The sequence below is a fragment of the Lithobates pipiens genome, unplaced genomic scaffold, assembly GCF_037356315.1.
Source record: "Lithobates pipiens isolate NorthernLeopardFrog02 unplaced genomic scaffold, aLitPip1_a1.2 Scaffold_23, whole genome shotgun sequence".
NCBI lineage: Eukaryota > Metazoa > Chordata > Amphibia > Anura > Ranidae > Lithobates > Lithobates pipiens.
Window position 1 is genome coordinate 60458799 of NW_027507785.1, and position 14185 is coordinate 60472983.

The following is a 14185-nucleotide window of genomic DNA, read 5'->3' on the forward strand; positions in this document are numbered from 1 at the left end:
AGACGATCTAGAGATTGACTTCGGGTGCCGACATCGCGGGCGCGCTGGACAGGTAAGTGTCACTATTTTAAAAGTCAGCAGCTGCAGTATTTGTAGCTGCTGGCTTTTAAAAAAAAAAAAAAAACGCGGAGTCCCGGCGGACTCCCGCTTTAGGTCTGATTTACACCAGATGCAGTGGGTCTGCTTTGGGCAGCTGTTCCAGCGCAGTTCCACCACATGCACATCTCCTATGCGCCCGGTTCAGACCATTGCGTAGCTGTGATGTGCGGGCATGATGCACTGAAAAGTACTGCAGGTAGTGCTAGACCATCCAGTGCCTCGCACCGCACGGCCTGTATGTAGTTGAACTTTTAATATGTCTGTGTGACATTTCAATAAAGATGGTTAAAATAAAAAAAGGAAACTGCGATCCGCCAAGCTCATCGCATCATCACTGTGCAGATCTCAGCCGGATTGCACTGCACACTAGCCCTTAGTGTTCATTCAGACCGTATGTGGCGGGACTGCATTGAATGGCTATTCAAACGCAATTCCACTGCCTGACAAGGCAAAATGCCTAGTTTTGTCTGGTTTAAATTATTTTGCAGTAAAAAGAACATGTACATTTTTTTTTTTTTTTCAGCGCATTCCGGGGCAATTAAACTTTCTGAAATACCTGTGTGACATTTCAATAGTTTTTAAGTTTAAAAAAAAAAAAAAGTGAACAATACGTTGCACCGAGATGGTACTGCAGTGATCCCATCAGACGGCACATTGTAACTGAGCCGTTTGTGTGAATTAAACCTTAAAGTTAGTGTTGCACTGATACCACTTTTTTAGGATGAATACAAGTACTGATACTTTTTTTTTTTTTTCACGCACTGACCAATACTGTGACAATGGCACTAATATGCAGCACTTTTTTTTTAAACTGTACAATGCTTTCTTTTTGGGAGGGGAGGAGAGTGGACAGTATCAGTGTGTTTTTTTTTTTTATTATTTTATAATTATAAACGATTTATATAGCGCCAACAGTTTACACAGAGCTTTACAATGTATAGGGGGGACAACACAAGTACAGTACAGTTCAGTACAAAAGGTACAGGAGGGCCTGGCTCGTAGAGCTTACATTCTAAAGGGAGGGGGTGGTTACATTTTTACAAGTTAACCTTTTAAATATGTATTTATTACAATTCTTTATTTTTTAAATCTTTTTATCAGCCCTGTTGGGGGGCTTTGGTGAGATATCAGGGGTCTTAACAGACCCCTGTCATCTCCCTTTTGAGACGGAAAGGGACTGAGAACAGAGAATTTCCCCAGTCCCTTTCCTCTGTAGCCTCAGCTGCACTGAAATTGAACGGAGAGAAGAAGACGGGGCTCCAGATTTCCCCAGTCCCCTTCTCTGTAGCCCCAGTCCTTTTCTTTGTAGCTTCAGCTGCACTGAAATTGAATGGAGAGGAGAAGACAGGGGGCTCCAGATTTTCCCAGTCCCCTTCTCTGTAGCTTCAGCTGCACTGAAAATGAATGGAGAGGAGACAGAGGGTTCCTCTTCATTCATAAACTGAAGCATCGTAAACCCAGTTTACGATGTTCAGTTATGAATGGACAGTCACTGATCATGGACTCTGTCCATTCAGAATAGGAAGGAGGTGGTAAATGACAGATTTACAGGCTCCTTCCTCTGCTCTCCATCCTGACAGATCGAGGACAAAGACACTGGAGCGGAGCATGGAAGGGGGACTGGAGCGTAGCCGAGCATGGAGGGGTATGGGAGGAGCCTGAAGGAGGGCACAGAGGGGGACTGAAGGAGGATACAGTAACAGTCCGGGGTGATTGGTGCGCCGGTGGGGGGAGTTACACGCACCGATCCCCCCTGTATAGATTTCAATAAAGCAACTGAAAGCTGTGGGAGGGAGAAAGGAGAAGAAGCTGTCAGCTGCTTTATTGAAATCTACACAGGGAGATCGGTCCATGTAACCCCCCCCCCCCCCCCACGATCACCACTGACTGCCCAGGTATCAGATCAAGCATTGGCGCATTTGTACAAGTACTCAGGAAAATGCTTAGTATTGGCACCGATACTAGTATCAGTGCAACCCTACTTAAAGTGGTTGTAAACCCTTACAACACACTTTGACCTACAGGTAAGCCTAGATTAAGGCTTACCTGTAGGTCCAAGAAATATCTCGCACAGAGCGCGGCACCCGTCAACGGTAATATGCCGCGCGTGGCGGCTCCCGTGCTCATGCGCGGGAGTGACGTCATCGCGGCTTCGCCGAATGACAGCTGCGGAGCGACGAGACCCACCGAGAAGATGGATGCGCCGGACTACAGGGGACAGCGGTGACATCGCTGGCTCCTGTGTCAGGTAAGTGACACATAATGGGGTAGTATGCGATGCATAGTAGTCCATTATGCTTTACCTTTGCAGAGAATGAAAGAGGAAGTAAACTCATCAGGGTTTACTTCCTCTTTAAAGTGTAATTAAAGTTCCACTGTTGTATATGGTGAGTAGGCAGTTTTTTGCAGAAGAGACATGCAATAAACTACATCTACCTGCCTGCTCACAGCGATCCGTGGACTGTAAACTGAGCTGTGCATGCGCAGCTTCACTTACAGCGGCTGGCCCGATCTTTGTGCACCGGAATGACTAGCTCCTGCTCATGCACAGCACTGAAGTCATCCCACGCTGGCCAATGGCGATGGTCAAAAATCAGCACACAGGAGAAGATGCCAGGGAGGGATTGTTGGAAAGGTCAATGTTGATCCCCTTTAGTTCCACTTTAAGTAGCACTATGGCCTCCCATAAATGTGCTACAACAAGTAATTATAAATACATCTGCATTTTGCTTACTTTTACCCCCCCTGGAAAGTCCCACAAATGGCTATTGATCCACCTAATAGTATTGTGATGGCGGGACAGCAATGCTGCACTGCTTCTGGATTCCCAGCAGAATTATCCGTCTCATGTAGGCTGTGCCTGCTTCCACTACAGTGGAAAGGAGGAGATATTACAGGGAATGTGGCTGTCGGCATACTTACTGCTGATTCATAAGCCTGTTGCTTGTCGGTCAGCACCAGACTGCACCTAGTCCCCCCATTGCTTTCTGGATTGGCAGCACTGCCTCTGTTACTGAAATCCTCCCACTGTGAGCTGCAGTGTCTGGGAGGGGGAGCGCGTGAGGCGTAAATGGTGGATTTGGCTCAATCAGGGAAGGTAAAATTGTGTGTTTGAGGCCTGTTCATCACATAGTAATTAGATGTGGTACGATTTACGTGTTCTCCATTCATTCCTCCGAAAAAGCCATCCCATGTGACAAAACTAGGACACGTGATTGGTCAGCACTGTGTACCAGGCTCTCATCTCTCTCTTGCAGGAAATCTGTAAAGCCTTTCCCCACTGAATGAGTTAAGTCTTTTTAGAAATGCTCCATTTTTTTTGGCTGCTTTTCACAGCTATTTTTATTTACTGGCCAAGCTGTTCCTGTGGCATGGTTTTCATTTGATGTGCTATGTGTGGGAACGCTGTCAGTGGAGCAGTGCACAATTTGGAAAGGCCTCTGACAAGTCTAGCCCATGTGGACCATGCTGTGGGGTTATCTGATTGCAGCAGAAAACTTGCCGTGAACCAGTGATTGGAGGCTTTCTATTTAGAGGGAGATCAAAGCTCCACCAGCATATTCCATTGATACTTTATGTATACAGTTCAAGCTTCGTCCTCATTACTGTATACTGTGTAGCAGGTATCACGGGGCTATTCAAGGTGGAATTCAAATGTCTGTGGACACAGTCCAGGAGCATCAAAGTCAATATATAAATAGGACTGTAGTCATAGAAGATTTTAGAGCACCTGTACTGGATTAATAAACATCAACCCAAAAAAACCGCACCACTTGGGGGCGCCGGCCAGAACAAACCAAATATGAAACCAGCGCGTTCCCCTCAAAGAGCAATTGGCCACACTGCTTGTGTAAAAAGACAAATCGTTTATTTGGTACAACGGTATGAAAAAAAACAGATCACCTAACAATGATAACTTCTTATATACAGTACTGTGCAAAAGTTTTAGGCAGGAGTGAAAAAATTCTGTGAATAGAAATGTCACGGATCGGAACGTTCCTCGGATCAGAGTCATGGATCAGATAATTTTTCGGATCAGCAAATAATTTAATTTGCAAAAACCTGTGAAAATTCCACCACCATATAGTCCCCACTGTAATATCCACAATCTCCCCCACTGTAATATTGGCTGGGTACGGCTGAGCATGGCTGGGTATTGGCAGAGTATTGGCTGGGTATGGCAGAGATGGCTGCTTCCATCTGATCTCTCCCCTCCACTGTACAGATTAGTACAGAGAGGGGAGAGAGGAACCGGTGTCATGTCATGACGCCGGTTTGTTTACAAGTGATCTTTATAAACGGCCTGGGTGTAGAAAGATGACCGTCGCTTCGGAGCTAGGCCGAAGCTGCGGCCTTTCCTAAGGCCGAGATCGCGGCATGTGCGGGGTGACCCGTTCGGATCACGGATCGGTGACAAACCATTGCACCGTAGTTGTTAATGAAAGGGCGCCGCTTCCTTAACAACCAATGACCTGGCAATTGGAGCTGTGTAAAAAAAAAAAAAAAAAAAAAAAAAAGCAGTGCTGCAATATTTATGAACAACATTGCTCTTCCCTGAAACAGAAAGATAAAAAGAAACAATGTTTCTATTTGTATCTTTCTGTTTATCTACAGATGAAAGGGCTGAACTTTGATCTGCAAATGAAGTCTGTTAAAGCAATGGTCAAGTAAAAAAAAAAAATTTTTTTATTAAATGGTTCTCTGTTTAACCCCTTATTAACCCTACTCTAATCAGCCGTGATGAACTCCTTATTCTCGTCCTCCATTTATTATTTTCCTGCTTTTTATTTTTCACTTCTATTTTATAAACTATTAATAATTTAAACTTTTTTTCTTTAACTAATATTTTTACACCTTTGAAAAAAAAGCACAAAATATATTTACAAATAAAATTATTATTTTTTTTTTTTTTAATTTTTCAATTCTTTGTACCATTGCTGACAGCTGAAGTGTAAATAAAAAAGTTGTGGTTGGTATCAGCGAATACTAAAAAGGTGTGTGCGCGTGTGTGTGTATGTGTGTATATATATATATATATATATATATATATATATATATATATATACACACACACACACACCTCTTTTTAGTATTCGCCGATGCCTATATATATATATATATATGTGAAAAAAACAATTTATATAATTATTTTTTTTTTTTTTTCTTTTATCGGTGCATGTTAGGGTTAACCTAGAATTTGACTTTTTTTTTTCTTTTGCAATAATTAAAGTGGAAGTAAACTCCCCTATCATTTTCAGCCAAGGAAGCTGCCATCTTTGCCTCTGTTTAATCTTCAACTGCTATGGTGCTGCACATGTGATTCGTTATGACACCAGCCATTGGATGGTTTGATAGTTTGGCTGAGAGCACAGCCAATGTGCAGTTAGCATTCCCGGTATGTCTTTTTTTTTTTTTTTTTTTAACTGTTTAAATCGATGGGTTTACTTCCACTTTAATTTAAAGAGAACACATACAAAATACAGAAACAACAACCTTGATGTGTATGACGAGCTTGGATTTTGCTTTTAACCAATTCTTTCTTTTGCATGCTTGGCACTTGTTTTTATTTTTTGTGGCAGTGAAAGGGTAATTTGTAAAGGCAGCAAGCCATCGCAGCATTTATTTTTTTACTTCTTTGGGTATCTTTGCACCCTTACCAGTGGCTTTAATAGCGAACTGTCAAAACATTGTTTTTATTTTGCCTTAACCTTTTTTGGTCAATCGGAGCTCATGTTTCATGTGCATATCCACCATTTGAACTATTCCTTCTTCTTTTTTTTTTCTCCCTTCAAATTGCAGGCGTGTGGTGTAATAGTAGAGCTAATTAAAAGCAAGAAAATGGCTGGGAGAGCGGTGCTGCTGGCTGGACCTCCTGGAACTGGCAAGGTAACGGGCGTTTCACCTGCATCCTATTTAGCCGTGGAAAATGTCGAGCATGAAAGTCAGAATGTTCATCACAAGTACAAGTGCTGGCAATGCCCCCATGTGTTGAAATGTTCCCCTTCCACCGCGTCCTCTGAATCAGCTCTGTGTTTATGAGAACAATTAAGCATGCTTTCGTTACAGAGCTCATAGTTGACGTTTCACTGATCCATGCTTATTAAAGGACATTAATGTGAATAAAATTACCATGGGGGCAGCGCTGTGATTGATGATACGCTGTTTAGGCTTTTCACATTGTGAAAATGCAGATTCCCTCCAGGGAACATCATTCTGTTGTCTTAAAGGGTTTCTCTGCCCATTGTGAAAGGCTTCAAGGTTGGTTGTATCCTGAAACAGAAACAAGCTGTCTAATAATAATGGCTTCTAAATTAAAACTGACAGATGTCTCCCTTTTTTTTTTTTTTTTTTTTTTTTTTTTCTTCTCAGCTGCCTGCTGTCGCGTGTTGGGCCTTACACAGGCTTTTTTTTTTTTCTTTTTTTTTTTATTTTTTTTTTATAATTTTACTATGTCTACAGCTTTGAGCATTTTTTATTGAAGCTTTTTAAAGTAACCTTGAGATTCAGTTTGAGCATATTAAAAGCTGATCTCCATGTTCTAGCGAAACTTTAACCTGCTGACTACTTGCAAAAAATATACTGCAAGCGGTTGACAATTGCAGGCTCTGCAACATACATGTACGTTGCCAGGTTGCTTCCGGGTTCAGACACTCTGTGCTATGTGCTCCCCCTGCCGACCTGTGCTGTGATTGGACACAGTACAATTTTGGCACTAGATTTCAGCTGAAATCTGTTGCTTGGCTGTTTCCAATCACACAGAGTTCTGTGTACAGAGAACAGCGATCTGGCTGTTTCTTCTCCCTGAAAAGTGGGGAAAAAAAACAGCCAGATCGGTAAGTAAAAGCAGCACACACTACACATTTGTTAAACACTACAGTTAATATTAAAGTGGTTGTAAACCCTTACAGACCACTTTGTGCTACAGGTAAGCCTATAATAAGGCTTACCTGTAGCTACCCAGTATATCTCCTAGACATGTACGGTTTAGGAGATATCCCCTGTATTTGCATGTGCTGACGTCATCGGCACATGCTCGCGGACACAAAGTGAGGCCGTATATGCCATTGCTTCAGTGAGTGTGCCGTCACCATGGGCGGGAGTTACGTTATCCTGGCTCCGGCCATTCACAGCGCCGGAGCCGCGATACCTGGAAGTAACCCCCCCCCCCCCCCCCGGGGACATGTCGCCGGCTGGTGCTGTGTACGGGCACCACAGCGGGGGCTTCGATCTTGGGTGAGTATTACATAATGAGCTAGTATGCTATGCATACTAGCTCATTATGCCTTTGTCTTGCAGGTGTTCGTTTATTTTTCAAAGTGGGCTTACAACCGCTTTTAAAGGCAATTTAAAAAAACAAACATGTTCTACTTACCTTCTCTGTGCAGCAGTTTTGCAGCTGATCTCCTCTCTTTTGGTTCCCTGTCGGTGCTTCTGGCTCCTCCCTCCTGCTGAGTGACCCCAGAGCAAGGAGCTTGCAAATGGGGGCACCCAACCAGGCTCACTCCTGAGCCGCAGCTCTGTCTTTTAAGACACACAAAGCCACAGCTCGGCCCACCCTCTCTCTCGTCATTGGCTGTGATTGACAACAGTGAGAGCCAATGGATTCCGCTTCTGTCTCTGCCAATAAGGAGGGAGAGGCCCCCGGACAACCGAGGCTTTCGGGCACATCGCTGGAAGAAGATCAGGCTTGGGTAAGAATAACGGGGGGGGGGGGGTCTGGGAGAGCCATCGAATGTGAGCCTTTAGAACCACTTTAACCCTTTGTTTGCCCCTAGATGTTAACCCCTTCCCAGCCAGTGTCATTAGTACATTGTCAGTGTACAGTATTATCACTGTATTAGTGTCACTAGTGACGTCATTGACCCTCTCAGCCAGTGTCTGTTAGCGCTGTATTACCTGTATGTAGCAGCTACATGTAGTATAGAGCGCTGTGTTTAGCAGTGGGGTGGGGCACTTCCCGACCCACCCTAGAACAAAATCAATTTGGTCTGAGTACTGCTCAGCCATTCACAGGGAGCTATGAATGAATACAAAGTATTTACTGATTGGCTGAGGAGGGCAGATGACATTATCATCTCTTACTCAACCAATTTAGAGGAAGCTTTGTCTTCTTTCATAGACTACTAAGCTTGCCGTGACTATCTTACTAGTGCTCAGCCCAACTCAATTTTTTTTTTTTTCTGGGAGTGGGATGGGAAGTTCCCATTCCATTGCTAGAACACAGAACTGTATGCTGTATGTAGCTGAGGATTATACAGTGTTCCCAGCCGCTGTATCTGTTACTAAACTAAATATATGGTTTGGACCAGCTTTGTTCAAACCAAATATTTAAACTTCACTAAAACCTGGAGATCCTACTTAAACTGAAGTGCAGACTGTCCCTATAAAGCTGGACTCTTACTGTAGATGAACCGTCTTTTGTAACTCAATTTTAATTGATGGTTTTATTTGTCTGCAGACCGCTCTGGCCCTTGCTATTGCACAGGAGTTGGGCACCAAAGTGCCATTTTGTCCCATGGTTGGCAGCGAAGTCTATTCTACAGAAATTAAGAAAACAGAAGTGTTAATGGAGAATTTCCGAAGAGCTATTGGTAAGTGATGGCCAAGAGACTTGCTGTGGTTGTTTCATGCTTGGCTAGCATTTTTGACCCTTCCGCCAAAGTTCAGCTCCAAACTCTGGGCACTAATGTGTTCATTTTAACCACCACCCACTTGCCATATAGACAAATGATGGCGGGGGTTGGGTGGCTTTCTCGTCCTGGAATGACAGCATATGATGTCATCTCACTCTCGGCACGCAGCGAGGTGATCGGTGCGCTGTCTACAAAAAAGAGAAAAGAAAATACTGGGGTTATGGCATTTAGCTGCAGCCATAACCCCGGTATTTAAAGGGGTTGTAAAGTGAATTTTTTTTTTTTTTTTTTTTTTTTTTTTTTTTTTTTTTTTTTAATAACAAACATGTTATAAACATTAACCAGAACAAAAGAAGATGGAGGGCTGGCATTGCCCGATTTTGCAAAATATATGCAAGCTGCATCATTGGTTAGAATTATAAACTGGCAACATGATAAAGAAAAAAAACAATGGGTAACATTGGAAGAGGTAATTACGGGAATACAACTTAAATTTTTACCTTGGATAAAACCTGAATTAAGAACAAAAAAAAAGGAAATGCCAATTTTCGTGAGAGCTACTCTAAAAATTTTGGACGCAATGCTGAAAAAGGGAAAGCTATCCTCCAGAACTGGACCGTTGACTCCATTGATGTCCAACCCAGAATTTAAGCCAGCTTTGGAAGGGGCAAGATATTTAAATTGGAACAAGATGGAGAATGTAAGACTAGTACAGATTCTGGTGGATGGAAAAATGCCAAGTTTAATTGATCTTGGATTGGAAGTTAAAAATGACTGGTTACAACATTATCAATTAGAAAAATTTATTGAGTTAAATAAAAATTTAATAATTAGACCATTAACTAAATTTGAACAGATAATATTAAAGGTGCAAAACCATAAGAACAAGCTATCTAAAATATATGAATTGCTGCTACCTACGGGGGTCATTAGAGACCTAATAGAAATTAGAAAATGGGAGGAAGAATTAGGAGAGACAATTACAGAAAAAGAATGGAAAAAAGTTTTAGGGATAATACATAAAACCTCAACGGCATTAAAACATCAAGAAAGAAATTATAAAGTGGCACTGAGATGGTATTGGAGCCCAGTTGCACTAAAAATAGTTAATAAAGGAAATACAGATAAGTGCTGGAGGTGTGGGATAGAAAAAGGAACATTGGAACATATTTGGTATAGATGTATAAAAGTGAGAAATTTTTGGTTAAAAATTTTTGAGATATACCAAAAAGTGACTGGAAAAGAACTAATCCCAGACGTAAAGGTAGCATTATTTTCTCTTACGACAGATACATTGGATAGTATGAAAAATGGGATAATTCAACATATGACAACAGCAGCTAGAACAATAATAGCACGTAAATGGAAAGAAACAACTAGTCCAACAATATCAGAATGGATATGCGAAATGAACGAGATGTGTTTTATGGAAAAACAAATAAGAGAAGAAGGCTATGTAAAAAGCCAGATACCAATGGTGTGGAAGAATTGGGAAGAGTTTCGGTCCTCAAAAGGAATGGTAGAATATTTATAATTTAAAGAGAGGGGGGGGAGGGAGAGGAGGGGGGAAGGGAGGGAGAAAGGGAGTTTTATCGTTTCCTTTTTTTTTTTCTTTTTTTTGGTATTAAATGAAGAGTAAAATGATTGCGTCTTGTGTATAATGTTGTATGATGATGTTGTAAATGGATATGTATGGTTTATGTTTATTATAAAAATAATAAAGAGAAGATTTGAAACAAACATGTTATACTTACCTCCACTGTGCAGCTCGTTTTGCACAGAGTGGCCCCGAACCTGCTCTTCTGGGGTCCCTCGGCGGCTGTCTCGGCTTCCTCCTGCAGGTGCTTCTCACGTTCATGCGAGCTCCCTCACATGGTGAGAAGCACCTGTAGGCGCGCTCCCGTGATACAGCCGGCGGCTATAGCTGCTCGCTGTATCGTGCGGCACCACCCCCCGGCGCTCTGCGTCAGTGGATGTGATTGACAGCAGCACGAGCCAATGGCTGCGCTGCTTTCCATCCATCCACTCCAGCCAATCAGCGGCCAGGCTGAACGGTGGAAAGGACGACGCGGGACTTTCGAGGGGTGAGGTAAGTAAAACGGGGGGGGGGCTGGGGGCGCAGGCACTGTCAGATGTTTTTTCACCTTAATGCATAGAATGCATTAAGGTGAAAAAACATTTACCTTTACAACCCCTTTAACGTCAAAGTCATGACGTAAATTCCCAGTTAGGCAGTCGTTAAAGTGTTAATAAACCCAGCAGCCACCATTCATTATATCTGGTCTCCCACAGTACACAGAATATTGTAAATGCAATCATTTTATTAAATATAAACCGCTAAATACTTTTTCTTATCAGCAGTATATATAGTAGTCTTGTGACTTCTATCAATGTCCAGGCAAGCACTGGTTAAAGCTTTGTAGGAGGAGTTTTCTCACTGTCCTATTAGACTGCGAGGCCCCTGATTCTTTTCATGGACAGTGCTGATTGGCCCTGTGCTGATCACATGCACCCCCCAAGAGAAAAAAATCCTTAGCAATACACACCAAACTGAGCATGTGCAGCCTGACTTCATAGGCTTTGTGGAATGGGAGGATCAATCGGCCTTTTTATACAGTGCGGAGTATTAACCCTTTAGGTTCTACAGTGAGTATAACAAGCATGCTTTACTTCATTTACAGACTGGTTGTTTTGGGTCTAGTAACACTTTAAGCGTTGACAACAAAAAACCCTGAAAGCTGAAGTTAGTTTCTGCACCAGATTTTGCACTCTGACTTTAGTAAATCAACCCAAATGACTTTCTTGAGCCCTGCCTGCACAGTACTAACACTGACTGAGAGAACATGGAAGAAAAAGGGAGGGGGTCTAGCTAGGACTGAACTAATTGGCATTAAACAGGAGAGGAGGACAGAGGGAGAAACCAGAATCACATTAGTAAACATGTTGTAGTGACCCAAAACTGCCACTAGTTGGCAGAATACTAAAAATAAACTCATGCGGTTCAATAAAACACAGGAGTGTTACATACAAGTGCGGCAGAACACATTTTATTACTGTATATACAGATGGTAGTAAACAGAAGATTGAACCCTGTCAAGCTGGCATGAGAGCTCTGTTTTTTTTTTTTTTTTTTTTGGTATAGCGTCTCTCTAAATCCAAAGAAATTGCATAGTTTCATGGCCTGCCATAAGGCAGCATGGCAACAGGAGGCGACGAGGCAGCTAAAAGTAATGAGCCGTGAAAAGGTGTTGCGCTGGCACATCGATCGAAGAGGATCACTGAGCAGGTTTTATTATTAAAATCACAGGCGATCGTTTTCTGAGCACAGCTGCAGGAGACAAATCTCCCCCTTTAATCCCAAAGTCAAATAAAGCTTGACCCCTTATTGATTTTTCTTCTTTTCTTTTTTTTTTTCTTTTACCAAAGAAAGGGGCAGTCAACATTATCTTAGCCTTTAAATTCTGTCAAGTCAGGGCCAAGGCGGGGAGGGAACGAAGCAGAGAAAAACCTCTGGAGCACAAATGAAAGGCGTCTGCAATATTTCCTTCGTGTGATGAAGTTGCCTGTCAAGCAGGTGGAAATTTGAACCAACAGTTGAAACCTGTGTCATCCCCGTTGTCATTCGGCAAGATAAGAGCCCGAGAGTTAAATCATCACTAACAGCCACCGCTATTGTGAGCCGCGGTACATTCTCTAAATGTCAGCACACGGGAAGATTCTAAACAAATATTGGATTTACTGAAAGACTGGGGGGACTCTCTTCTGGAATTTTCAATTTCATACGCGGATTGGGATTAGCAGCAAACATCCTAATAGGATTCTTCCTGCCTTTGTAAATGAAGAATCTCGTTCTGGGGAAAGCCTTCAGTGCTAGCAGAATCTGTAACACATTTAATTGCAGCAATGGCCGTTAAGCTGATCTGCTCAAGCGATGGCACAGTCTCTTTAGACTTGTTGATCAAGTGGCAAGAAAAAAAAAGGGGGGGGGGGGGTTGCTGCTGGCATGGTGCAAGGCTTTTCAAAGTCCGTTGTTGGCATTCTAATAAATTATACAAATAATGGATTAGCAAAATATACAGACCCCTTTGCCCCGTAGGGAATATAACTGCTATCAGATTTTGCTGTTCTTGGCTGTAATGTGCTGTCCTAAAAATAATCCAAATTAAAAGGAAACGATATTGGTTTTGGGTCCGTTTTTTATTTACGTTTTACAAATTATTTAAGTTTTAAATATAAATAGTTTTTCTACTATAAAAGTCTTTGTTTTTGGCCGCTTGTGGCCATACAATGTAAAATTCAGGTGTAATTCCCTGCCTGAGAGCCGAGGGTGCTGTGCAGAACCACCCATAGAAATCAGTGGCCCTCTTGGGTGCTCTCTTGCCCTTTTCCCACAACCTCATTCTTCCTCCTCCTCCTCTTCCTCCTTCTTTCTTCTTCCTCCTTCTTTCTTCTTCCTCCTTCTTTCTTCTTCCTCCTTCTTTCTTCTTCCTCCTTCTTTCTTCTTCCTCCCTCTTTCTTCTTCTTCCTCCCTCTTTCTTCGTCTTCCTTCCTCTTTCTTCGTCTTCCTTCCTCTTTCTTCGTCTTCCTTCCTCTTTCTTCGTCTTCCTTCCTCTTTCTTCGTCTTCCTTCCTCTTTCTTCGTCTTCCTTCCTCTTTCTTCGTCTTCCTTCCTCTTTCTTCGTCTTCCTTCCTCTTTCTTCGTCTTCCTTCCTCTTTCTTCGTCTTCCTTCCTCTTTCTTCGTCTTCCTTCCTCTTTCTTCGTCTTCCTTCCTCTTTCTTCGTCTTCCTTCCTCTTTCTTCGTCTTCCTTCCTCTTTCTTCGTCTTCCTTCCTCTTTCTTCGTCTTCCTCTTCTTTCTTCGTCTTCCTCTTCTTTCTTCGTCTTCCTCTTCTTTCTTCGTCTTCCTCTTCTTTCTTCGTCTTCCTCTTCTTTCTTCGTCTTCCTCTTCTTTCTTCGTCTTCCTCTTCTTCCTTTTTTCGTCTTGCTCTTCTTCCTTTTTTCGTCTTGCTCTTCTTCCTTTTTTCGTCTTGCTCTTCTTCCTTTTTTCTTCTTGCTCTTCTTCCTTTTTTCTTCTTGCTCTTCTTCCTTTTTTCTTCTTGCTCTTCTTCCTTTTTTCTTCTTGCTCTTCTTCCTTTTTTCTTCTTGCTCTTCTTCCTTTTTTCTTCTTGCTCTTCTTCCTTTTTTCTTCTTGCTCTTCTTCCTTTTTTCTTCTTGCTCTTCTTCCTTTTTTCTTCTTGCTCTTCTTTCTTTTTTCTTCTTGCTCTTCCTCCTTCTTCCTCTTCCTTCCTCCTCCACCTCCTCCTTCTTTCTTTCTTTCTCCTTCTTCTTCTTTCTCCTTCTTCCTTCTTCCTCCTTCTTTCTTCTTTCTCCTTCTTCCTTCTTCCTCCTTCTTCCTTCTTCCTCCTTCTTCCTTCTTCCTCCTTCTTCCTTCTTCCTCCTTCTTCCTTCTCCTCCT

At 42.4% G+C, this 14185-nt stretch overlaps 1 protein-coding gene across 1 annotated transcript in view; it reads left to right on the top strand.

Annotated features, from left to right (window-relative positions):
* The window catches only part of RUVBL1 (RuvB like AAA ATPase 1), a 43605-nt gene that overhangs the window by 6261 nt on the left and 23159 nt on the right, over positions 1–14185 (top strand). The window contains exons 2-3 of the mRNA XM_077451723.1: positions 5899–5985; positions 8558–8690. Coding sequence (XP_077307849.1) covers positions 5899–5985; positions 8558–8690 — 220 coding nt within the window. The remainder of the gene's footprint in view (positions 1–5898; positions 5986–8557; positions 8691–14185) is intronic.